The sequence below is a fragment of the Bufo gargarizans genome, chromosome 8 (assembly GCF_014858855.1).
Source record: "Bufo gargarizans isolate SCDJY-AF-19 chromosome 8, ASM1485885v1, whole genome shotgun sequence".
Lineage (NCBI taxonomy): Eukaryota > Metazoa > Chordata > Amphibia > Anura > Bufonidae > Bufo > Bufo gargarizans.
In genome coordinates, this window is record NC_058087.1 from 10,991,987 (window position 1) to 11,019,881 (window position 27,895).

Genomic DNA, 27,895 nt, shown 5'->3' on the forward strand with positions numbered 1-27,895 from the left:
CTTTTATGTAATAATGAAGACCGCACTGTATAGTTCTTTTTCATTGTTAATGGCTGCGTGGCACTTTAATATAGGGGCTATTGCAGGTATAGGGTTTGGCTGGTTAGGTGGAGGACAATATGCATATTATTGCTGCAATCTCCTGCAGGTTATTTGACAGTAAACACAGAATATTAATCAGCTCTGGCATACCCAATTCTCTAACCCCAGCTCTCTCCTGCCCTACAGGTGGGAGCCCTTCTTCTGCCATCTGCTTTTCCTCATTTTCCACATCATCTAATATCAATGAGAATATGTCATTAGGGACATCCAGCTCCTCCTCTCTCTGCATCTTGCTGTCTTTTTTAGGACATCACAGGGGATGGCTATCTGCGGATTGGTTGGCTGCATGGCAATATGGGTGATCTTGCGTTCTTACTTTCACTTAGTAACACATGCAGCCACTATTTCTGGAAAAACTGATTCATTAACACGAAGCGAGAGAAAATTCAGATTCTCTGCGAATCGAAGTTTTCCTAAACCAAATTCCGCTTTGAATGCTTCACTTCGCTCAACACTAATTGAGTATAATTAATTTTATACCTACAGTATTAAATTAGGGTCCATAAATAACTATTTATTAACCGTACCCTAGTATTTAGTCATGTTCCATCTAATATTAAATTATTGGAGCATTTACATCCCCCTTCTAATGATATACATATTACTTTATAATATAAAGATGGTTAAATGATTTTTATATATATTTTTTGGTCTTTTTATTGCAATTATACATTTGGGAAAATATGTATGTCTTCTGACTCATTTTGTATTTCTTGACTGTATTGTATCTGTTATACAAGTATTGATTTTTGTTTTTGTTTTCCCTGTTACACAGTGTTACAATCAATAAGTGTGCATATATAGGCTATAACGTAAAACTGGATTTATTATTTGTCTATTCTTAATTATGAGTCATATATTAATGATTAATTTAAAGGCTTGTAAAAAAATCAGGATGTAAATCATAATAAGCTTTAATAATTTATGGCAGCATTTGTTAAGCCTAGATAAAAAGTTCAGGAACATCACGGTCATTGAACCTAATGTCCCAGCAATGACCTCCGAGACTCAATTCCAGGAGCAACGTGTGCATTCATGTTCCATTAATCAATGCTTGTTGTACGCCATAGAAGCTACAAGTCTAAAATCTGTATGTTAAAAGGGGCTTTCCAGGACTTGGATATTGATGACCTATGCTGAGGACAGATCATTAATATCAGATCAATGGGGGTCTGACAGCTGCTGGTGCAGGAAACCGTGGATGGAGCCAGCAGCAGAATTCTCAATCCACTGTGTTGCATACTGTAGCTTAGCGCTGTATGTAGTGACCCAGTGTTTCACTGCTTAAGAGGGTTAAAATGTACTGTATGCAATGTTTGTATCCCACAGGCTATGATGATTTAAGAGTTAAGGTCCTTAGCGGCTAGGAGTTGTAGCTAGTGTGTAATGTGCAGCCAGCATCCGATGTGCGAGCAGCTAAAGTGAGAAGCTGGTGTCTGTGAGAAACATCCAACAGGGTTACATTGACCCTGTGAGCTATGCCAGACAAATAGTGGCTAAAAACCGGGGCCTAACCTTTGAGGGAAGGAATCTTTGAAGTTATCAGAAGGTTGAGGGCCATTAAACAGGGCAGTGCATGGTCAAAACATCAGTGCAACATAACACATGTATTTGATGCTGTGGACTTCACTGCATTTGGTTAGGGGGAATCTTCAGGCGCCCTTCCATTACTGAAACAGACTGCCCATCTGTTAGGGTGCATTCACATCATCGTTTAGCTTTCCGTTCTTCTGATCTGTCAGAAGAAGAGAGAGAAAAAAAAAATGGATCCTGTTGCATCAGTTAATGGTAGGATTGCATAGGATCTGTTTTTTCAGGATCCAGGTTTTTTTTTCTCTCTCTTTCTTCTTCTGACGGACCAGAAGAACGGAAAGCTAAACGGTGATGTGAATGCACCCTTAAAGGGTTTCTGACATGAGAAATAACGTTGTGTAACTGACTGACATTAACGATGTGCTAATGTCAGCAGTACATAACAGTATGCTTTATAACTCCCTGCCTGCCGTCGTTCTCCTAAAATAAAGATGTTTAAAATATGCTAATAAACCTCTAGGTGCTACTGGGGCGTTGCTTCAGCACCTAGAGACTCGGTCTACACACCCTTTGGCACGCCCAGGTCCAGTTGATTTACATTCGAGTTCTCTTCAATGTCCCGTAAATCCTGCGCCTGCGCCGTATCGTTTAGTATTTGGCGCAGGCACAGTGAGTGAAGGACGAGCTCCTGCTGCCGGCTTCCTCACTGCGCCTCTCTGACTACTACTCCTCCTATCCTTGCCTCCACCATCAGCACCACTCCTGTCCTCTGCCTCTCCTCTCGGCATGCACGTGTGCTCTCCATTCATTTCTATGGGAGTTCCGAAAATAGCCAAGCGAGTGAGCTAGGCTATTGAATGGAGAGCACACAGCACAAGCGCAGCTAATACTCCATTCACTCCTGTGGGACTCCTGGAGATAGCTGAGCCAACACTCGTGTTCGGCAGTCCAATAAAAATGAATGGAGGTCGTCCGCGCATGGTCAGCTGCTCTCTGCTCACTTAGAAGGTCCCATTCTAGATATAGGTGCGGCTCCCAGAGGTGAACGCACACCTTTCTGACATGGGTGGCATATCCTAGCAGGATGCCACCAATATCTTAGCGGAGATAACCGAATTAATGATGATCTTTGTGTTGGACAGAAATCGGTGCATCAGTCATCAGGTAACGTGTGCACATTTGGTATTATTTTATGCAGGACAATTATTTTATGGGATAAATTTAATTGGTTGTACCAAATACTTCATAGGACAAGAGGAAACAACTGAGTAAAGATCCATTTTTTACAATTTCGTGACAATATTCCTTATACGGTATACGGGCAAATTGAAAAAATGATGGTTCCAATTGAAAAAAAAAAAGCCGTTATGTCTGGCAAAAAATGAAAAACAGAAATATTAGTCAACTATAAAAGTAGAAAAAATATCCAATTTGAGAATGCATTAATCCAAAAACTGCTGTCAGCAGTTTTGTTTAAATATGTTAGGCGGTGCTGGAGTTAATGAGCAGCTGCACAGCCCCTGCCCTCTGCTAAGAGTGACAACTGTATTGGTCTCCTGGTTGGATGCTAGAGCCGTCACTCGCAGCAGGGTGGAACTGCTCATACACTGAGCTTGAAGATCTGCAGTTTGCAGGCCCATCCATGGTGTATTGCAGGAGCGGCACTCATAGTTCATTTTTAATGCACTCCATTACTTTGTGTCCCCGGCCCCTACCTATGTCTGTCAGCAGTTTTGCACTCATGATTCTCGGTCCTAAAAGGGTTTTACTGTGATCTCACTCAAAATACAAAAGATTTGAATGGCTGATACCACTACTAATATTAATATTTCTAAGGCTACTTTCACACTTGTGTTCAGAGCGGATCCGTCTGAGACGGATCCGCTCATATAATGCAGACGGTGGATCTGTTCAGAACGGATCCGTCTGCATTATATTGTTAAAAAAAATTCTAAGTGTGAAAGTAGCCTCAGACGGATCCGTCCAGACTTTACATTGAAAGTAAATGGGGGACGGATCCGTTTGAAGATTGAGCCATATTGTGTCATCTGATGCATTCTGATTGTGTCATCTGATGCATTCTGATTGTGTCATCTGATGCATTCTGAGCGGATCCGCGTCCACTCAGAATGCATTAGTGCTGGACGGATGCGTTCAGGGCCGCTTGTGAGCCCCTTAAAACGGAGCTCACAAGCGGAGCCCCGAACGCTAGTGTGAAAGTAGCCTTACTCTGTACAAAACTTGAAGAGTTCTCACAAATATGTGTGAATAAAGGACAATTCTTTCAAAGTTTGTACTCTGCGACCTCCTAAAGGAAATGTGTCATGAAAATTTTTATTTGCCAGTTAAAACCAGATAGCGGCATATATCCTTTCTTTCTAATCATTTTATTTTATTTTATTTTTTATCTATTTCCTAAACACAATTATAGGGGCGGCCATCTAGCCTGATCTGCCCTTAACAGCATTTGGAAAGCATTAGGAAAATTGCTTTACGGCAGCCCCATAGACACAATGGTCAGGAGGGGACCTCATTGACTTCTATGGAGAGTTTTCTAGGCATGCTTTGTAACCTGTGCACAGGACATTGTACAGGGAAAGCATAGATTAGCTTTGACAATCACCTATTGTGAATGGTGGATCCTGTCTTATCTATACACAGAGGTGATATCATTACAGGCAGGATTAGAATGACAGATAAGCAGATAACTGCAGTAAAGTGATCTGTGCAGACCAAGAAGTGGCGCCTATTATTAGGCTTAGTGGCCAGTGAAAAAACTGCAGGATTTTATGGCTTTGGTTAAATATAGAAAATTGTAGATTCACACTGAAGGCATCAAAACTATGAATTAACACATGTGGAATTTTATACATAACAAAAAAGTGTGAAACAACTGAAAATATGTCATATTCTAGGTTCTTCAAAGTAGCCACCTCTTGCTTTGATTACTGCTTTGCACACTCTTGGCATTCTCTTGATGAGCTTCAAGAGGTAGTCACCTGAAATGGTTTTCACTTCACAGGTGTGCCCTGTCAGGTTTGATAAGTGGGATTTCTTGCCTTATAAATGGTGTTGGGACCATCAGTTGCGTTGGGGAGAAGTCAGGTGGATACACAGCTGATAGTCCTACTGAATAGACTGTTAGAATTTGTATTATGTCGAGAAAAAAGCAGCTAAGTAAAGAAAAACTTTAAGAAATGAAGGTCAGTCAGTCCAAAAAATTGGGAAAACTTTGAAAGTGTCCCCAAGTGCAGTCACAAAAACCATCAAGCGCTACAAAGAAACTGGCTCACATGCGGACCGCCCCAGGAAAGGAAGACCAAGAGTCACCTCTGTTGCGGAGGATAAGTTCATCCGAGTCACCAGCCTCAGAAATCGCAGGTTAACAGCAGCTCAGATTAGAGACCAGTTCTAGCAGCAGACACATCTCTAGAACAACTGTTAAGAGGAGACTGTGTGAATCAGGCCTTCATGGTAGAATATCTGCTAGGAAACCACTGCTAAGGACAGGCAACAAGCAGAAGAGACTTGTTTGGGCTAAAGAACACAAGGAATGGACATTAGACCAGTGGAAATCTGTGCTTTGGTCTGATGAGTCCAAATTTGAGATCTTTGGTTCCAACCACTGTGTCTTTGTGCAACGCAGAAAAGGTGAATGAATGGACTACTGAACCAGCATGGCTACCACAGCATCTTGCAGCGGCATGCTATTCCATCCGGTTTGCGTTTAGTTGGACCATCATTTATTTTTCAACAGGACAATGACCCCAAACACACCTCCAGGCTGTGTAAGGGCTATTTGACCATGAAGGAGAGTGATGGGGTGCTGTGCCAGATGACCTGGCCTCCACAGTCACCGGACCTGAACCCAATCGAGATGGTTTGGGGTGAGCTGGACCGCAGAGTGAAGGCAAAAGGGCCAACAAGTGCTAAGCATCTCTGGGAACTCCTTCAAGACTGTTGGAAGACCATTTCAGGTGACTACCTCTTGAAGCTCATCAAGAGAATGCCAAGAGTGTGCAAAGCAGTAATCAAAGCAAAAGGTGGCTTCTTTGAAGAACCTAGAATATGACATATTTTCAGTTGTTTCACACTTTTTTGTTATGTATATAATTCCACATGTGTTAATTCATAGTTTTGATGCCTACAGTGTGAATCTACAATTTTCATAGTCATGAAAATAAAGAAAACTCTTTGAATGAGAAGGTGTGTCCAAACTTTTGGTCTGTAGTGTATATACACTCACCTAAAGAATTATTAGGAACATCTGTTCTATTTCTCATTAATGCGATTATCTAGTTAACCAATCACATGGCAGTTGCTTCAATGCATGTAGGGTTGTGGTCCTGGTCAAGACAATCTCCTGAACTCCAAACTGAATGTCAGAATGGGAAAGAAAGGTGATTTAAGCAATTTTGAGCGTGGCATGGTTGTTGGTGCCAGACGGGCCGGTCTGAGTATTTCACAATCTGCTCAGTTACTGGGATTTTCACGCACAACCATTTCTAGGGTTTACAAAGTATGGTGTGAAAAGGGAAAAACATCCAGTATGCGGCAGTCCTGTGGGCGAAAATGCCTTGTTGATGCTAGAGGTCAGAGGAGAATGGGCCGACTGATTCAAGCTGATAGAAGAGCAACGTTGACTGAAATAACCACTCGTTACAACCGAGGTATGCAGCAAAGCATTTGTGAAGCCACAACAAGCACAACCTTGAGGCGGATGGGCTACAACAGCAGAAGACCCCACCGGGTACCACTCATCTCCACTACAAATAGGAAAAAGAGGCTACAATTTGCACAAGCTCATCAAAATTGGACTATTGAAGACTGGAAAAATGGTTTCTTGAACATGACAATGAGTTCACTGTACTAAAATGGCCCCCACAGTCACCAGATCTCAACCCAATAGAGCATCTTTGGGATGTGGTGGAACGGGAGCTTCGTGCCCTGAATGTGCATCCCTCAAATCTCCATCAACTGCAAGATGCTATCCTATCAATATGGGCCAACATTTCTAAAGAATGCTATCAGCACCTTGTTGAATCAATGCCACGTAGAATTAAGGCAGTTCTGAAGGCAAAAGGGGTCCAACACCGTATTAGTATGGTGTTCCTAATAATTCTTTAGGTGAGTGTATATATAAAGTGAAAAAATATTATAGCTTTATCTAGTGATAAAAAAATCTAGAATATAGCATTATATTCTACAATTTAGTGAATTTTTGAAGTGCTGATATTCGCAATAAAAATTTGCGATTAGAATATTTACGATTAACACTAATGCCCAGCACTGCAGCAAGTAGAGGTATGGTTGTCAGGAAAAGGGCTAACTGCTAGTGATGGACGAACATTGGCCAGGGCGGTTCGCAGCGGGCCCCATAGACTTGAATGGCAGGTGAACCTGAAAAGCCTTCAGGTCCTATTTGCAGCCACCAAATAATTACTAGAAGTGCACAAATAGTCCCACAACATGGACAGTGACATACCAGATGTATTATTTGAATTTACAATCTCAATTCATTATTTTTTATGCAGAATATCGGCAATGTAATTTTTGCGTATGCGTCTGTCCCTGCTCCACACAGCAACCTCTCCCTACACTGGCAAAAGACTGAATGTAAAATGGCGGCCAGATCAGGTTTATTTATAAGGTAGGGGGTGTGTCCATGTGCTGAAACGTCTCAATTGGCTGTTCTGTACCACCTGATGGATGTGTCATGGTTCAAAGTTCTTCACAATGTAAAAGAATATGGCGGGCGCGAATATCGCCATATGTTCGCATGTTCGGCGAATCGCGAACGCCCAAAGTTCGCTGCAAAACGACTGCCGGTAGAAACGCAAGGCAATCTCTACTAACCACCCTGGTTTTCCCCTCTTGGTAGGAGTGGTCTGGTCCTACTTTCTTCCAGGAGGGGTAGTTGGAGTCCAGACAGCAAGGAGGAAAGAAGCACATGCCAGAGCTCCTTCTCTAAGGGACTGCATCTGATTCTTCTGTGATACCATCAATCCAGGGTACAGTAATTGCCAGAATCGAGAACACTGCTTTCAAGAAGCTTTAATGTGCCTAGACAACAGAGTGATCAGCAAGACCACAGCTTCAAAGAACCTGTTGCCAACAAGGGACTACAGCTCAGACACCCATCACTTAGAACAGCTACCAGGCCAGACAAACATGTAGCCTATATCACCCAGTGGGCACAAGTGCCTTCTAGTGCCATTTTATTGCCATACAACAAGCCACCATATGTCCTCATCTGGTGCTAGAAACTTCACTTTGTACTCACTACTGCCAGATGTTTCATAAGTTATATTTTTAACTAAGTAAAGGGAGACATTTATACTTATACTTCTGGTCTGATTCTTCAAACCACCTTTGCACTGCACCGTGTCAATGGCGTGTTCCCATCTTGCCTATGGATGGGGCACAGTGCTGTGGCCATGGAAAAGATAAAATTATATATAAAATTAGCATGGTTTTACATTACGGAACATAGTTGCAAACTTAAGTATGGCACATTAGCAACCCCATAAGCCTGGCCATAATAACACAGTGGCTGTGTTCACACAATGCGACCGTGATGCACCAGCTTTTTTAATGACTGCAGCTAAAAGCACTCTCATTTTTAATCGCCAAGTTGAGAACTTTCATTTCACTGCATAATGGCACAGTCATTTAACTATGATTTTTGGATGCATCCTAGGCGCACATAAAAAGACACATTGGCAGAATACCTTTTTTTTACCACTTTGCAAACAAAAATAATAATAATAATACATGGTGATCATTGTGCCCTGTGTGTCCTCAAATGGTACCATTCATCCCGCAAAAAAAATCACATACAGTACACCTACATTAATGGATAAGCTAAACATGTAAAGCTCTCGAAATGCAGCACAATTTAAAATTTTTCTCATGAGATGGGCCATGCCACTATTATTATGCCATAAATGACACATAACACATTTGGTATAATATTAATTGTGGTCCTGGCTACGGTGAGAGACCGTGGCTGAGGACAGGGGGGGGGGAAGGGATGACAGGCTGTCTGCTGCAGATGGCTGGGGTGTGCGGGAAGCCATGGCCGGGTGCGAGCTAAATGAGGGGCATGCCTGATGGTGAGAAAGGTGAAGAAAGGGGAAGGGTGGGAGGGAGGGGTGAGAGCGCGGCGTCCATGATGGGAGCGTGAGGTGGCACTAAATAGGCCTCCTCCGCCCCTCCCACAAACACAGGCTGAGCTTCAGCCTTACTACTTGTGGTCCTGGCTACGGTGAGAGACCGTGGCTGAGGACAGGGGGGGGGGGAAGGGATGACAGGCTGTCTGCTGCAGATGGCTGGGGTGTGCGGGAAGCCATGGCCGGGTGCGAGCTAAATGAGGGGCAAAAGTCAACGGGTAGGAAATGTGAGGGTAGAACTCATAGGGCTAAGTTGGTGAAAGCCTTGGTGATCTCGGCTCGTGGATTAGGGATGTGATGCGTGAAGCAGGAGGATTGCCATCTGCCCATTTCCTGGATGACGTGTGCTGGGACCCCGTGACTTGATGCTGCGGAAGCCGCGCCTATGCGGAACGAATGCCCTGAGATGGCCTTGGCATCGAACCCCAGCCCGGAAGCTAAAGTTCTGATGTGATGGATGAACTGTGAAGTTGACAGACCTTTGGAGTTGAAGGGAAAGAGAGGGCTGCCTGGCGCGGAAACTGTTGAGATAGCGAGAAGCTTGTTGAACACGGCCACCGGGCACCATTCATTGAAGGTCTGGAAGTAGACAATTTTGACTGGAGGTCCTACTTGGGAAGTTTTGGTGGAAGGGAGAGAAAGGGTGCAATGGGTCTGCTGCCAGACCAGCTGGTCTGAAGTGAGGCTTGCGTGTCCCGGAGAGCTGGTGAATTCCCCGGGCTGTAAGAACCCGTAGAAACTGAGATACATGGCAGCTTTGATCACTATGCTTTTGTATGGCCCGAAAGGATCGTTGTCTAGGGAGGTGGAAAAAGCCCTGAACATTGTCCCGGTGACTGGTTTCCTGCGGGACTCCGGCTTGTTGCTGCTCTTTTGGAACCCTCTAAGGGTGGATTTGATGGCCTGGGAAGAAAATATGGACTGGCTGCCTGGGAAATCTAAAGTGAGGAAATATTGTACCCCTGCCAGGAAGAATTTGATGGTGCTGAAAGATAGGTGAAGGTCTGTGTGACAATAAGCCAGGAATGCCATGAGATGAGTTGTTTGATCCAGATGTCCTTGTGGGTGTCTGAGGGAGAATTGTGAGAAGGTTTCCCACCCGGTCTTGTAGTTCCTGGCTGTATTGAGGGATAGGGAGTTATGGATGAGTGACTTGGCAGTTCTGACATGCTTGCTCAATCCATCATCGGTGTCTCGATGGCGGGTGGAGGAACCCCCGATGGATCGGCGTCTGGCATCACCTGCCAAAGTGTCCTTTCGGATATTATCGGGAACGAAATGTGATGGGGAAATGGTGAAGGAGCTGGGGGCCTGGCTTGGGGTTGGGGCATGAATGGCGGATGGGCCTGGAGTCGGAGAGGTGGGAGTGCTTGAACTTGATGGCCTGGTTTCCACCACTAGCAACCTGGTCTGCATGTCGGGCACCGAACTGGTGAGAGTGTTGATAGCGGAATGAAGCTGGGCCAGCGCTGTCTGGACCGTGGACAGAGACACCTGCTCTTCAGCCGCTGAGATAGGCCCTGCCGTCAGTAGCCTGTACAACTCAGCTTTGCGGGCTGAGGCAGGATAGCGGATGTCTCTCCTGGTTAATTCGGCCATGAGTTTCGGGATGGTCCATTGCCTGCATGAAAGAGTGCTTCCGTGGGCTGAGCCGGGCGATTCCGGAATGGAGCGAGTCTCGGCGATATCCGATGCGTGAGACATCGTGCTGTGAACAGGAAAAATGGAAGGTAAGGGTGATAGAGCCACCTGACACCAGCGAGTGAATCGGTGAAACCCTCTGAATGACACCGAAGAGTGACCGAATCCGTTACCAGGAAGAGGTTAAGAGGCCCAACCTACCTGATGAGCTGGCCTAGACTACCTGAAGGAAAAAGACCTGCGGATGCTAGCCTGATCCTAAGGAATGAAGTAGAGAAATCAAACTTACCTGGACTTGGCTGATGCAATCGTAAACGAAAACGACCTGGATGAAAAAAGGTGACCTGGGATTGGTACCTTGAGGAATTCGCCTAGCGAACTTCGAACCGAACAGACCTCCGGGGTGACCCTAGAAACATGGGGTGAGGTTTGAGAGCAGAAGAAGGTAGAACCTGACGTGAATCAGGGAGCGAAAGCTGAGTCAAGCTTGACCGTGCCTGACACCTGTGAGGTGCCCCTGAATGACCTGACGCCTTGCAGGCGGCCGGAACCCGTGGGCTAGCTGCGTGGCTAGAGGCGAAGCTCGTGAGGCACATCGAGGCACCTGGATTAGGACGGGGCGAGTGAGTAGCGCATGAGACGTGGGAACCTGTCCCTGATGCGTGTCAGGGCGGTGGATGAACCTGATGCATGTCCGGAAAACTCTCGTGGACTGCTGCGTGGCAGACCACAACTGAAGCCTGATACGTGTTAGGGAAAGAAAACGAGACGGAAAGGGCAACTGCTGCGTGGCAGATGATTACGTGAAAGAAACATTTAAATTGACGTAAATCTGCTGCGTGGCAGACAAGCATGAATGAATCTTAAGGAAAAGACGAAATTGACATGAGTCTGCTGCGTGGCAGACAATAGCGTGGACAGACAATTGTATGAAGGAACCTAAGGAACATTGACATGAATCTGCTGCGTGGCAGACAACAGCGTGGCTGAACCCAAGGATAATTTGACCTAAATCTGCTGCGTGGCAGACAATAGCGTGGATGAACCTAAGGAACAGACAAAATTGACATGAATCCGCTGCGTGGCAGACAATAGCGTGGATGAATCTAAGGAACAGACAACATTGACATGAATCCGCTGCGTGGCAGACAATGCGTAAATGAACCTAAGGAAAATTGACATGAATCTGCTGCGTGGCAGACAACAGCGTGGATGAAACTTTAAGGAAAGAAAAATTGACCTGAATCTGCTGCGTGGCAGACAACAGCGTAGATGAACCTAAGGAAAAATTGACATGAATCTGCTGCGTGGCAGACAATAGCGTAGATGAACCTGAGGAAAATTGACATGAATCTGCTACGTGGCAGACGATAGCGTGGATGAAACTTAAGGAAGGAAAAAATTGACATGAATCTGCTGCGTGGCAGACAATAGCGTAGATGAACCTAAGGAAAATTGACATGAATCTGCTGCGTGGCAGACAACAGCGTGGATGAAACTTTAAGGAAAGAAAAATTGACCTGAATCTGCTGCGTGGCAGACAATAGCGTAGATGAACCTAAGGAAAAATTGACATGAATCTGCTGCGTGGCAGACAATAGCGTAGATGAACCTGAGGAAAATTGACATGAATCTGCTACGTGGCAGACGATAGCGTGGATGAAACTTAAGGAAGGAAAAATTGACATGAATCTGCTGCGTGGCAGACAATAGCGTGAGCGAACCTGAGGAAAATTGACATGAATCTGCTGCGTGGCAGACAATAGCGTAGATGAACCTAAGGAAAATTGACATGAATCTGCTGCGTGGCAGACAATAGCGTGAGCGAACCTGAGGAAAATTGACATGAATCTGCTGCGTGGCAGACGAAAGCGTGGATGAAACTTAAGGAAGGAAAAATTGACATGAATCTGCTGCGTGGCAGACAATAGCGTGAGCGAACCTGAGGAAATTGACATGAATCTGCTGCGTGGCAGACAATAGCGTGAGCGAACCTGAGGAAATTGACATGAATCTGCTGCGTGGCAGACAATAGCGTGAGCAAACCTGAGGAAATTGACATGAATCTGCTGCGTGGCAGACAATAGCGTGAGCGAACCTGAGGAAATTGACATGAATCTGCTGCGTGGCAGACAATAGCGTGAGCAAACCTGAGCAAAATTGACATGATTCTGCTGCGTGGCAGACAATAGCGTGAGCGAACCTGAGGAAATTGACATGAATCTGCTGCGTGGCAGACAATAGCGTGAGCAAACCTGAGGAAATTGACATGAATCTGCTGCGTGGCAGACAATAGCGTGAGCGAACCTGAGGAAATTGACATGAATCTGCTGCGTGGCAGACAATAGCGTGAGCAAACCTGAGCAAAATTGACATGATTCTGCTGCGTGGCAGACAATAGCGTGAGCGAACCTGAGGAAATTGACATGAATCTGCTGCGTGGCAGACAATAGCGTGAGCAAACCTGAGGAAAATTGACATGAATCTGCTGCGTGGCAGACAATAGCGTGAGCGAACCTGAGGAAATTGACATGAATCTGCTGCGTGGCAGACAATAGCGTGAGCAAACCTGAGGAAAATTGACATGAATCTGCTGCGTGGCAGACAATAGCGTGAGCGAACCTGAGGAATTTGACATGAGTCTGCTGCGTGGCAGACCATAGCGTGGATGAAACTTAAGGAAGGAAAAATTGACATGAATCTGCTGCGTGGTAGACAATAGCGTGAGCGAACCTGAGAAAATTTACATGAATCTGCTGCGTGGCAGACAATAGCGTGAGCGAACCTGAGAAAATTTACATGAATCTGCTGCGTGGCAGACAATAGCGTGAGCGAACCTGAGGAAATTGACATGAATCTGCTGCGTGGCAGACAATAGCGTGAGCGAACCTGAGGAAATTGACATGAATCTGCTACGTGGCAGACAATAGCGTGAGCGAACCTGAGAAAATTGACATGAAACTGCTGCGTGGCAGACAATAGCGTGAGCGAACCTGAGGAAATTGACATGAATCTGCTGCGTGGCAGACAATAGCGTGGATGAAACTTAAGGAAGGAAAAATTGACATGAATCTGCTGCGTGGCAGACAATAGCGTGAGCAAACCTGAGGAAAATTGACATGAATCTGCTGCGTGGCAGACGATAGCGTGAGCGAACCTGAGGAAATTGACATGAGTCTGCTGCGTGGCAGACCATAGCGTGGATGAAACTTAAGGAAGGAAAAATTGACATGAATCTGCTGCGTGGCAGACAATAGCGTGAGCGAACCTGAGAAAATTGACATGAATCTGCTGCGTGGCAGACAATAGCGTGAGTGAACCTGAGGAAAAAAGACATGAATCTGCTGCGTGGCAGACCATAGCGTGAGCGAACCTGAGGAAATTGACCTGAATCTGCTGCGTGGCAGACCATAGCGTGGACGAAACTTAAGGAAGGAAAAATTGACATGAATCTGCTGCGTGGCAGACAATAGCGTGAGTGAACCTGAGGAAAAAAGACATGAATCTGCTGCGTGGCAGACCATGGCGTTGGTGAAACTTAAGGAAGAAAAACATTGACATGACTCTGCTGTGGCAGATAATGGCGTGGAATGAAATATACCACGTATGTGTGTACCTGAAAATTTTTTATTTTTTTTTGATTGATTGGGGCCTGGCTCCGGCATGTGTGGGACTTTGGTGAAGTATCTGATGCATGGCTGTGGGCGGCGTGCATGGGCTTCCACTGTTTGGAAACCTTGTTTTGGTTGTTGCTGGAGCCCCAGCCAGCTCATTGCCCAGGTATGTAAAGCACCCTGGTGAAGCCAGGATGCTATTTCATGGGATGCCAGGTGAAGGGGTTAATGGGGGGGGGGGGGGGTTGCTGCGCCAGGGACCCGGCGTCAGTGCTGCCTGGAGACCAGCCAGTGCGGGAGGTGGGGCCAGGTTGCGAACATGCAAAATAAGTGGGAGCGCTGGGGACTCGGCTTCAATGCTGCCTGGCGTTCAGCGGGAGGTGGGGCCAGGAAGCGACATGCGGGTATGTGGGAGCGCGGCGCCGAGGCTCCCAGGACAGGGAGCAGCTCGAGGCGCCGCTTGGCTTACCGGGGGAGCGCGGTTCCAGAGGAAGGAATACTTCGAGCGAAGGCTGGAAGGGGCAGCAGCGTAGGTGAGTGGCAGCGTCGGCACTGTAACCTCGATGCGCAGAGACGTCACGTGAGAGCGCGGCGTCCATGATGGGAGCGTGAGGTGGCACTAAATAGGCCTCCTCCGCCCCTCCCACAAACACAGGCTGAGCTTCAGCCTTACTACTTATACTGAATGACCCACAGAATGCATTGGGCATGCTAGCTGGGCCACACAGAGGACAATGTAATTTAAAGGGGTTGTCCGGGTTTAGAGCTGAACCCAGACAAACCCAGAATTTCCCCCAGGAAGGCCCTGTGATATCGGTATTGCCCTGTGCAGGATCGCGCAGGGCAAGTTTTTTTTTTTGTTTATAATAACCTACTGCTGGGTGGAGACTCCCACCCAGCACTGTATTCGGTGACATCACCGCCTCTGTTGGGCGGACTTTAGCGCTGCCCTAGCTGTTTTACAGGCTCTGAACAGACAACCCCGTAAATTAGATATTTTTTAATTGTTCCATTAAAAAAATCTCATCCTGCAAAAAGTCCACATATGGTTCTATTTGAAAAATAAAACAGCTATGGGTCAAAAAACTATGTTTTAGTGGTATTATTGTGCAAAAGTAGAAAAACTGAAAAATACACAATTGGTATCGTAAATCGGACCCGAACAAAGCAGCAGACCCAGGGAAATGAACACTTACAAAAAGTAAACCCTGCTCTATGCAGTCATCTTGTTAGAGGCCCTGTAGAAGTGGGGCGTAGCAGGTGTGAAGTGACGTGCTAGGCATGCGTCCTGGGTGCTGGAGGTGGCAGCAGAAGTGACAACAAACAATATTGCTCCAGGTGAAGGAAAGCCTTGCGATGTCTCTTGGTTGTCTATTTCTTTAAATGATCCGAATTTTGGGAAATATTATTATTTAGGCACATATGCATCAGAGGCTCTAAGATGGATTTGAAACCTCAAAAATTCCTTCAGATTTGATGGCAAGAACAGGGCCGCATTCTTCTTCAGTGTGGTCCATTGGATTTCACTTGGATCTCTTCTATACTAGGTTTTAGAACAGTTATCATAAAAACAGTTATACTGAATATTTTCCCAGATAATGTATAATTACAATAAATATACCAAAAATGAAATCTCTCTCTATAAATGTCACAAGGCAACTTTTTTTTGTAGAATTTGGGAAAGAAGCCAAATCAAATTTTTAACTCATCTCTAGTTATAATCCTCCAACAATACTCAGTAACTCCAGAGGAAGCCACATGGCGAAACACATAGAAGTCTGAGGTCTGGCACGATAACGGCACTGCAGAACACTATGTCACAACTTTTGAGTAATATCATTGTTTATATATACAGTATATATATATATATATATATATATATATTACAAACCGGATTCCAAAAAGTTGGGACACTATACAAATCGTGAATAAAAACTGAATGCAATGATGTGGAGGTGCCAACTTCTAATATTTTATTCAGAATAGAACATAAATCACGGAACAAAAGTTTAAACTGAGAAAATGTACCATTTTAAGGGAAAAATATGTTGAATCAGAATTTCATGGTGTCAACAAATCCCCAAAAAGTTGGGACAAGGCCATTTTCACCACTGTGTGGCATCTCCCCTTCTTCTTACAACACTCAACAGACGTCTGGGGACTGAGGAGACCAGTTTATCAAGTTTAGAAATAGGAATGCTCTCCCATTCTTGTCTAATACAGGCCTCTAACTGTTCAATCGTCTTGGGCCTTCTTTGTTGCACCTTCCTCTTTATGATGCGCCAAATGTTCTCTATAGGTGAAAGATCTGGACTGCAGACTGGCCATTTCAGTACCCGGATCCCGGATCCTTCTCCTACGCAGCCATGATGTTGTGATTGATGCAGAATGTGGTCTGGCATTATCTTGTTGAAAAATGCAGGGTCTTCCCTGAAAGAGATGACGTCTGGATGGGAGCATATGTTGTTCTAGAACCTGAATATATTTTTCTGCATTGATGGTGCCTTTCCAGACATGCAAGCTGCCCATGCCACACGCACTCATGCAACCCCATACCATCAGAGATACAGACTTCTGAACTGTGCGTTGATAACAACTTGGGTTGTCCTTGTCCTCTTTGGTCCGGATGACATGGCGTCCCAGATTTCCAAAAACAACTTCGAATTGTGACTCGTCTGACCACAGAACAGTCTTCCATTTTGCCACACTCCATTTTAAATGATCCCTGGCCCAGTGAAAACGCCTGAGCTTGTGGATCTTGCTTAGAAATGGCTTCTTCTTTGCACTGTAGAGTTTCAGCTGGCAACGGCGGATGGCACGGTGGATTGTGTTCACTGACAATGGTTTCTGGAAGTATTCCTGAGCCCATTCTGTGATTTCCTTTACAGTAGCATTCCTGTTTGTGGTGCAGTGTCGTTTAAGGGCCCGGAGATCACGGGCATCCAGTATGGTTTTACAGCCTTGACCCTTACGCACAGAGATTGTTCCAGATTCTCCGAATCTTCGGATGATGTTATGCACAGTTGATGATGGCAGATGCAAAGTCTTTGCAAATTTTCGCTGGGTAACACCTTTCTGATATTGCTCCACTATCTTTCTGCGCAACATTGTGGGAATTGGTGATCCTCTACCCATCTTGGCTTCTGAGAGACACTGCCACTCTGAGAAGCTCTTTTTATACCGAATCATGTTGCCAATTCACCTAATTAGTGTTAATTGGTCTTCCAGCTCTTCGTTTTGCTCAAATTTACTTTTTCCAGCCTCTTATTGCTACTTGTCCCAACTTTTTGGGGATTTGTTGACACCGTGAAAATTTGAATCAACGTATTTTTCCTTTAAAATGATACATTTACTCGGATTAAACGTTTGATCTGTCATCTACGTTCTATTACAAATAAAATATTGACATTTGCCATCTCCACATCATTTCATTCAGTTTTTATTCACAATTTGTTTAGTGTCCCAACTTTTTTGGAATCCGGTTTGTGTGTATATATATATATATATATATATACAGTACAGACCAAAAGTTTGGACACACCTTCTCATTCAAAGAGTTTTCTTTATTTTCATGACTATGAAAATTGTAGATTCACACTGAAGGCATCAAAACTATGAATTAACACATGTGGAATTATATACATAACAAAAAAGTGTGAAACAACTGAAAATACGTCATATTCTAGGTTCTTCAAAGTAGCCACCTTTTGCTTTGATTACTGCTTTGCACACTCTTGGCATTCTCTTGATGAGCTTCAAGAGGTAGTCACCTGAAATGGTTTTCACTTCACAGGTGTGCCCTGTCAGGTTTAATAAGTGGGATTTCGTGCCTTATAAATGGGGTTGGGACCATCAGTTGCGTTGTGGAGAAGTCAGGTGGATACACAGCTGATAGTCCTACTGAATAGACTGTTAGAATTTGTATTATGTCGAGAAAAAAGCAGCTAAGTAAAGAAAAACTTTAAGAAATGAAGGTCAGTCAGTCCAAAAAATTGGGAAAACTTTGAAAGTGTCCCCAAGTGCAGTCACAAAAACCATCAAGCGCTACAAAGAAAAACTGGCTCACATGCGGACCGCCCCAGGAGAGGAAGACCAAGAGTCACCTCTGCTGCGGAGGATAAGTTCATCCGAGTCACCAGCCTCAGAAATTGCAGGTTAACAGCAGCTCAGATTAGAGACCAGGTCAGTGCCACACAGAGTTCTAGCAGCAGACACATCTCTAGAACAACTGTTAAGAGGAGACTGTGTGAATCAGGCCTTCATGGTAGAATATCTGCTAGGAAACCACTGCTAAGGACAGGCAACAAGCAGAAGAGACTTGTTTGGGCTAAAGAACACAAGGAATGGACAAGGAATGGACATTAGACCAGTGGAAATCTGTGCTTTGGTCTGATGAGTCTAAATTTGAGATCTTTGGTTCCAACCACTGTGTCTTTGTGCGACGCAGAAAAGGTGAACGGATGGACTCTACATGCCTCCGTGAAGCATGGAGGAGGAGGTGTGATGGTGTAGGGGTGCTTTGCTGGTGACACTGTTGGGAATTTATTCAAAATTGAAGGCATACTGAACCAGCATGGCTACCACAGCATCTTGCAGCGGCATGCTATTCCATCCGGTTTGCGTTTAGTTGGAACATCATTTATTTTTCAACAGGACAATGATCCCAAACACACCTCCAGGCTGTGTAAGCGCTATTTGACCATGAAGGAGAGTGATGAGGTGCTGCGCCAGATGACCTGGCCTCCACAGTCACCGGACCTGAACCCAATCAAGATGGTTTGGGGTGAGCTGGACCGCAGAGTGAAGGCAAAAGGGCCAACAAGTGCTAAGCATCTCTGGGAACTCCTTCAAGACTGTTGGAAGACCATTTCAGGTGACTACCTTTTGAAGCTCATCAAGAAAATGCCAAGAGTGTGCAAAGCAGTAATCAAAGCAAAAGGTGGCTACTTTGAAGAACCTAGAATATTAAATATTTTCAGTTGTTTCACACTTTTTTGTTATGTATATAATTCCACATGTGTTAAGTCATAGTTTTGATGCCTTCAACGTGAATCTACAATTTTCATAGTCATGAAAATAAAGAAAACTCTTTGAATGAGAAGGTGTGTCCAAACTTTTGGTCTGTACTGTATATATATTTTCTTGCACATTAACTGCACATTAACTAATAATAAACTTCGATTATTTACAAATTAATTAGTCACAAATCACTATAAATCAGGTATACCAGGCCACTCTGCCTTAGGGTACAGCCACACGGAGCGGCCTTGCTGCGGCTGGGTTGAGGCTATGCTGCGGTGAAGAATCGTGTGGCTAATTAGACCGCAGCTGCCTTTCATGTAATAATGAAGACTGCACTGTATAGTTCTTTTTCATTGTTAATGGCTGAATGGCACTTTTATATAGGGGCTATTGCTGGTATGGGGTTTGGCTGGTTAGGTGGGGGACAATATGCATATTATTGCTGCAATCTCCTGCAGGTTATTTGACAGTAAACACAGAATATTAATCAGCTCTGGCATACCCAATTCTCCAACCCCAGCATTCTCCTGCCCTACAGGTGGGAGCCCTTCTTCTGCCATCTGCTTTTCCTCCTTTTCCACATCATCTAATATCGATGAGAATATGTCATCAGGGACATCCAGCTCCTCCTCTCTGCATCTTGCTGACTTTTTTAGGACATAGAGACTTTGAAGTATGATTTGTAAGAAGTAAAGCCACCAAAAGATGAAGATGGTCATCATTAAGACCTGACCCCCCTAAGGGGTGCAGACTGGATGGTATTGTTTTACAGGCTGGGCACTGCAATAATAAAGGCTTCCATCTTATTGGTATTGAATTACATTAATGGCTGATGTAGGAATAATTAAATGTAGGAATAAATAAATTAAACTGAAGCAACATGTCTTCCTGCAGTCTCCTTGCACTCTCCCTCTCCAATATTCTACTATTAATCATTTTCAGCAACACTGACCGTAGCACATGAGCACTTGCCACGTCTCTCCCTATGCTCAGCTCACAGGACAATTGAGGAGACCACGTGTGATCAGGGTTTTATTGGGCTGTGACATCACAGGGGATGGCTATCTGCGGATTGGTTGGCTGCATGGCAATATGGGTGATCTTGCGTTCTTACTTTCACTTAGTAACACATGCAGCCACTATTTCTGGAAAAACAGATTCATTACCACGAAGTGAGAGAAAATTCAGATTCACTGCAAAGTTTTCCTAAACCAAATTCCGCTTTGAATGCTTCACTTCGCTCAACACTAATTGAGTATAATTAATTTTATACCTACAGTATTAAATTAGGGTCCATAAATAACTATTGATTAACCGTGCCCTAATAATTTAGTCATGTTCCATCTAATATTAAATTATTGGAGCATTTACATCCCCCTTCTAATGATATACAGGTCCTTCTAAAAAAATTAGCATATTGTGATAAAGTTCATTATTTTCTGTAATGTACTGATAAACATTAGACTTTCATATATTTTAGATTCATTACACACCAACTGAAGTAGTTCAAGCCTTTTATTGTTTTAATATTGATGATTTTGGCATACAGCTCGTGAAAACCCAAATTTCCTATCTCAAAAAATTAGCATATTTCATCCGACCAATAAAAGAAAAGTGTTCTTAATACAAAAAAAGTCAACCTTCAAATAATTATGTTCAGTTATGCACTCAATACTTGGTCGGGAATCCTTTTGCAGAAATGACTGCTTCAATGCGGCGTGGCATGGAGGCAATCAGCCTGTGGCACTGCTGAGGTGTTATGGAGGCCCAGGATGCTTCGATAGCGGCCTTAAGCTCATCCAGAGTGTTGGGTCTTGCGTCTCTCAACTTTCTCTTCCCAATATCCCACAGATTCTCTATGGGGTTCAGGTCAGGAGAGTTGGCAGGCCAATTGAGCACAGTAATACCATGGTCAGTAAACCATTTACCAGTGGTTTTGGCATTGTGAGCAGGTGCCAGGTCGTGCTGAAAAATGAAATCTTCATCTCCATAAAGCTTTTCAGCAGATGGAAGCATGAAGTGCTCCAAAATCTCCTGATAGCTAGCTGCATTGACCCTGCCCTTGATAAAACACAGTGGACCAACACCAGCAGCTGACATGGCACCCCAGACCATCACTGACTGTGGGTACTTGACACTGGACTTCAGGCATTTTGGCATTTCCCTCTCCCCAGTCTTCCTCCAGACTATGGCACCTTGATTTCCGAATGACATGCAACAGTCCAGTGCTGCTTCTCTGTCGCCCAGGTCAGGCGCTTCTGCCGCTGTTTCTGGTTCAAAAGTGGCTTGACCTGGGGAATGCGGCACCTGTAGCCCATTTCCTGCACACGCCTGTACACGGTGGCTCTGGATGTTTCTACTCCAGACTCAGTCCACTGCTTCCGCAGGTCCCCCAAGGTCTGGAATCGGTCCTTCTCCACACTCTTCCTCAGGGTCCGGTCACCTCTTCTCGTTGTGCAGCGTTTTCTGCCACACTTTTTCCTTCCCACAGACTTCCCACTGAGGTGCCTTGATACAGCACTCTGGGAACAGCCTATTCGTTCAGAAATTTCTTTCTGTGTCTTACCCTCTTGCTTGAGGGTGTCAATGATGGCCTTCTGGACAGCAGTCAGGTCGGCAGTCTTACCCATGATTGCGGTTTTGAGTAATGAACCAGGCTGGGAGTTTTTAAAACCTCAGGAATCTTTTGCAGGTGTTTAGAGTTAATTAGTTGATTCAGATGATTAGGTTAATAGCTCGTTTAGAGAACCTTTTCATGATATGCTAATTTTTTTAGATAGGAATTTTGGGTTTTCATGAGCTGTATGCCAAAATCATCAATATTAAAACAATAAAAGGCTTGAACTACTTCAGTTGGTGTGTAATGAATCTAAAATATATAAAAGTCTAATGTTTATCAGTACATTACAGAAAATAATGAACTTTATCACAATATGCAAATTTTTTGAGAAGGACCTGTATAATATAAAGATGGTTAAATGATTTTTATATATATTTTTTGGTCTTTTTATTGCAATTATACATTTGGGAAAATATGTATGTCTTCTGACTCATTTTGTATTTCTTGACTGTATTGTATCTGTTATACAAGTATTGATTTTTTTTTTTGTTTTCCCTGTTACACAGTGTTACAATCAATAAGTGTGCATATATAGGCTATAACGTAAAACTGGATTTATTATTTGTCTATTCTTAATTATGAGTCATATATTAATGATTAATTTAAAGGCTTGTGAAAAATCAGGATGTAAATCATAATCAGCTTTAATAATTTATGGTAGCATTTGTTAAGCCTAGATAAAAAGTTCAGGAACATCACGGTCATTGAACCTAATGTCCCAGCAATGACCTCCGAGACTCAATTCCAGGAGCAAAGTGTGCATTCATGTTCCATTAATCAATGCTTGTTGTACGCCATAGAAGCTTCAAGTCTAAAATCTGTATGTTAAAAGGGGCTTTCCAGGACTTGGATATTGATGACCTATGCTGAGGACAGATCATTAATATCAGATCAGTGGGGGTCTGAAATCCGGGCAGCTGCTGGTGCAGGAAACCGTGGATGGAGCTAGCAGCAGAATTCTCAATCCACTGTGTTGCATACTGTAGCTTAGCGCCGTATGTAGTGACCCAGTGTTTCACTGCTTAAGAGGGTTAAAATGTACTGTATGCAATGTTTGTATCCCACAGGCTATGATGATTTAAGAGTTAAGGTCCTTAGCGGCTAGGAGTTGTAGCTAGTGTGTAATGTGCAGCCAGCATCCGATGTGCGAGCAGCTACAGTGAGAAGCTGGTGTCTGTGAGAAACATCCAACAGGGATATATTGACCCTGTGAGCTACGCCAGACAAATAGTGGCTAAAAACCAGGGCCCAACCTTTGAGGGAAGGAATCTTTGAAGTTATCAGAAGGTTGAGGGCCATTAAACAGGGCAGTGCATGGTCAAAACATCAGTGCAACATAACACATGTATTTGATGCTGTGGACTTCACTGCATTTGGTTAGGGGGAATCTTCAGGCACCCTTCCATTACTGAAACAGACAGCCCATCTGTTAGGGTGCATTCACATAATCGTTTAGCTTTCCGTTCTTCTGATCTGTCAGAAGAAGAGAGAGAAAAAAAAAATGGATCCTGTTGCATCAGTTAATGGTAGGATTGCATAGGATCTGTTTTTTTAAGGATCCAGTTTTTTTTTTCTCTCTCTCTTCTTCTGACGGACCAGAAGAACGGAAAGCTAAACGGTGATGTGAATGCACCCTTAAAGGGTTTCTGTCATGAGAAATAACGTTGTGTAACTGACTGACATTAACGATGTGCTAATGTCAGCAGTACATAACAGTATGCTTTATAACTCCCTGCCTGCCGCCGATGTTTAAAATATGCTAATGAGATGTTTACAATATGCTAATGAGCCTTTAGGTGCTACTGGGGCGTTGCTTCAGCACCTAGAGACTCGGTCTACACACCCTTTGGCACGCCCAGGTCCAGTTGATTTACTTTCGAGTTCTCTTCAATGTCCCGTAAATCCTGCGCCTGCGCCGTATCGTTTAGTATTTGGCGCAGGCACAGTGAGTGAAGGACGAGCTCCTGCTGCCGGCTTCCTCACTGCGCCTCTCTGACTACTACTCCTCCTATCCTTGCCTCCACCATCCGCACCACTCCTGTCCTCTCCCTCTCCTCTCGGCATGCACGTGTGCTCTCCATTCATTTCTATGGGAGTTCCGAAAATAGCCAAGCGAGTGAGCTAGGCTATTGAAGGGAGAGCACACAGCACAAGCGCAGCTAATACTCCATTCACTCCTGTGGGACTCCTGGAGATAGCTGAGCCAACACTCGTGTTCGGCAGTCCAATAAAAATGAATGGAGGTCGTCCGCGCATGGTCAGCTGCTCTCTGCTCACTTAGAAGGTCCCATTCTAGATATAGGTGCGGCTCCCAGAGGTGAACGCACACCTTTCTGACATGGGTGGCATATCCTAGCAGGATGCCACCAATATCTTAGCGGAGAAAACCGAATTAATGATGATCTTTGTGTTGGACAGGAATCGGTGCATCAGTCATCAGGTAACGTGTGCACATTTGGTATTATTTTATGCAGGACAATTATTTTATGGGATAAATTTAATTGGTTGTACCAAATACTTCATAGGACAAGAGGAAACAACTGAGTAAAGATCAATTTTTTACAATTTCGTGACAATATTCCTTATACGGTATACGGGCAAATTGAAAAGATGATGGTTCCAATTGAAAAAAAAAAAGCCGTTATGTCTGGCAAAAAATGAAAAACAGAAATATTAGTCAACTATAAAAGTAGAAAAAATATCCAATTTGAGAATGCATTAATCCAAAAACTGCTGTCAGCAGTTTTGTTTAAATATGTTAGGCGGTGCTGGAGTTAATGAGCAGCTGCACAGCCCCTGCCCTCTGCTAAGAGTGACAACTGTATTGGTCTCCTGGTTGGATGCTAGAGCCGTCACTCGCAGCAGGGTGGAACTGCTCATACACTGAGCTTGAAGATCTGCAGTTTGCAGGCCCATCCATGGTGTATTGCAGGAGCGGCACTCATAGTTCATTTTTAATGCACTCCATTACTTTGTGTCCCCGGCCCCTACCTATGTCTGTCAGCAGTTTTGCACTCATGATTCTCGGTCCTAAAAGGGTTTTACTGTGATCTCACTCAAAATACAAAAGATTTGAATGGCTGATACCACTACTAATATTAATATTTCTAAGGCTACTTTCACACTTGTGTTCAGAGCGGATCCGTCTGAGACGGATCCACTCATATAATGCAGACGGTGGATCTGTTCAGAACGGATCCGTCTGCATTATATTGTTAAAAAAAATTCTAAGTGTGAAAGTAGCCTGAACGGATCCGTCCAGACTTTACATTGAAAGTAAATGGGGGACGGATCCGTTTGAAGATTGAGCCATATTGTGTCATCTGATGCATTCTGATTGTGTCATCTGATGCATTCTGATTGTGTCATCTGATGCATTCTGAGCGGATCCGCGTCCACTCAGAATGCATTAGTGCTGGACGGATGCGTTCAGGGCCGCTTGTGAGCCCCTTATAACGGAGCTCACAAGCGGAGCCCCGAACGCTAGTGTGAAAGTAGCCTTACTCTGTACAAAACTTGAAGAGTTCTCACAAATATGTGTGAATAAAGGACAATTCTTTCAAAGTTTGTACTCTGCGACCTCCTAAAGGAAATGTGTCATGAAAATTTTTATTTGCCAGTTAAAACCAGATAGCGGCATATATCCTTTCTTTCTAATCATTTTATTTTATTTTTTATCTATTTCCTAAACACGATTATAGGGGCGGCCATCTAGCCTGATCTGCCCTTAACAGCATTTGGAAAGCATTAGGAAAATTGCTTTACGGCAGCCCCATAGACACAATGGTCAGGAGGGGACCTCATTGACTTCTATGGAGAGTTTTCTGGGCATGCTCTGTGACCTGTGCAGAGGACATTGTACAGGGAAAGAATAGATAAGATTTGACAATACCCTATTGTGAATGGTGGATCCTGTCTTATCTATACACAGAGGTCATATCATTACAGGCAGGATTAGAATGACAGATAAGCAGATAACTGCAGTAAAGTGTTCTGTGCAGACCAAGAAGTGGCGCCTATTATTAGGCTTAGTGGCCAGTGAAAAAACTGCAGGATTTTATGGCTTTGGTTAAATATAGATATTGACATGGAAAATTAAAAATGACAGCATGAAAAATTATTTTAAAATATATTAAACATAGATCCACAATTTAAACAATAGATCATTTTCTGATGACACATTCCCTTTAAAGTGGTTTTCTCAGATAAGGATACTGACAGATTACCTTTAGGGTCCATTCAGATGTCCGCAAGTGTTTTACGATCCACAAATTGGCCGGCACCGCAATAGAAATTCCTTTTCTTGTCTGCAGACAAGAATAGGACATGCTATATTTTTTTGCGGGGCTGCTGCCACAACCAGACAGCTGAGAAGCTCTGACAGAAGCCTTTCAGAACCTCCTCCTTGACTTTTCTTTGTTGTGATGTTCAGTTCATCATCTCGTTAGCCTCTCTCAGCTGTCATGTAGTTGGACTGATTGCTTCCCTTTAAATTCCTCCCCAGAATGCATTACTGGGCGGCTTATACTACTTCCTGGAGTGTGTGTGCATGCTGATCTTGTTTTCCAGTCTGCTACTAAAGTTAAGTGCTGAACATTTATCTGTTATTTTCTGCTTTGCTGGATCCCAGGTGACCCTGACTCCCTCCGTGTCTGGTGTAGGGAGCCGGTGGTCGTGTCCCCTCACTATTGTAGGGTGTTCAGGGGTTATATAGTCGAGGTACGTGGATATGCAACCATCCACCTCTGGGATCTTTGCATAGGCTGAGCAGCCAGGGAAAGTCTCAGGTCTTGTGCAGGGGTCTCCCTTTTGGTTCCTTAGCTTTGGATCCAGTGAGTCATATATGCATGTTGCTTTGTCTTGTTTCCTGTACACCGTCCGTGACATTATAAGCCGCCAAAACCGTCTCAAGCATGGATCCGGTTTCACTTTTGGCTGAACGCTTCCAGGGTCTTTCATTGGAGGTAGCTGATCTCCGTAAGACTTTTTCTCAGCTTCAAGTGACCGGTTCAGCTTGCGTTCATGGAGTTTGTTCTGAGCCTAAGATCTCGCTCCCGGATACGTTCTCCGGGGGTAGTGAGAATTATGTGCGTTTTAGAGAGGCTTGCAAACTCCATTTTCGCCTTCTTCCCCATTCCTCTGGTGATGAGGAACGGAGGGTGGGGATCATTATATCGCTGCTCAGGGGTAACGCTCAGTCTTGGGCCTTTTCGCTGCCGGAGGGGGCACGGCCTCTCCGTTCAGTGGATGAATTCTTTTTAGCCCTGGGTCAGATATATGATGATCCGGATCGTATTGCTCTGGCTGAGTCTAGACTACGTCTATTATGCCAGGGTAAACAATTCCGCAGAAATATACTGCTCAGAATTTCGGAGATGGGCAGCTGATACTGGTTGGAATGATGCTGCACTCCGAAGTCAATTTTGCCATGGTCTTTCAGAGGGATTGAAAGATGCATTTGCCTTTCATGAGAGGCCTATTTCTTTGGACTCTGCTATGTCTCAGGCCGTTCGTATTGACAGGCGTCTTAGAGAGAGAGGAGAGATGTCCCCTTCCTGTCATACTCAGTCCCAGGACAGTGCAGCGGTCTCATTCTGTGCGCAGGGGTCTCGGTCGCTGTCAGCCCCTGCTGAGCAGGAGCCCATGCAGCTGGGGTTGATTGCTTCTGACAATAGAAGATTCAGCTCGCATGGGAGGGTTTGTTTTTGTTGTGGAGGTATAAATCATTTGGCAAATGTTTGTCCTTCTAGGAGATTCAGGCAGTTTTCTGGGAGTAATAAAGAAACAAACAGGAAAAAATCTTTTAAAAATGTTCCGTCTGTTACTATTGGCAGGGTTGAGGCGGAGATTGAAGGTTTTCCGTTTGCTTGTAGTTCCCGTTTTGTCCTGCCGGCTAGGGTGGCGCTAGAGAGCAAGAACATTTTTTGTGAGATTTTTGTGGATAGTGGAGCAGCTGTCAATCTCATTGATAATCAATTTGCAATAACTCATGGTTTCCAGGTGCGCACTTTGGGAAAGGATATTCCTGTTTTTGCTATTGATTCCGCTCCACTTTCTCAGAAATCATTAAAGGGCATAGTTCACAATATCCGTTTAATTGTGAGTGATGCTCATGTTGAGGATGTGTCATGTTTCGTCCTTAGCGGTTTGCCTACTCCTCTAGTGTTGGGGCTACCCTGGCTCACTAAACA

At 44.3% G+C, this 27,895-nt stretch overlaps 1 protein-coding gene across 1 annotated transcript in view; it reads left to right on the forward strand.

Annotated features, from left to right (window-relative positions):
- Positions 1 to 14,468: 14,468 nt before the first annotated feature.
- The window catches only part of ABCB11 (ATP binding cassette subfamily B member 11), a 142,047-nt gene continuing 128,620 nt past the window's right edge, over positions 14,469 to 27,895 (forward strand). Inside the window, 2 exon segments of the mRNA XM_044303160.1 lie at positions 14,469 to 14,595; positions 24,123 to 24,144. Of these exon segments, the coding sequence (XP_044159095.1) occupies positions 14,469 to 14,595; positions 24,123 to 24,144 (149 nt within the window).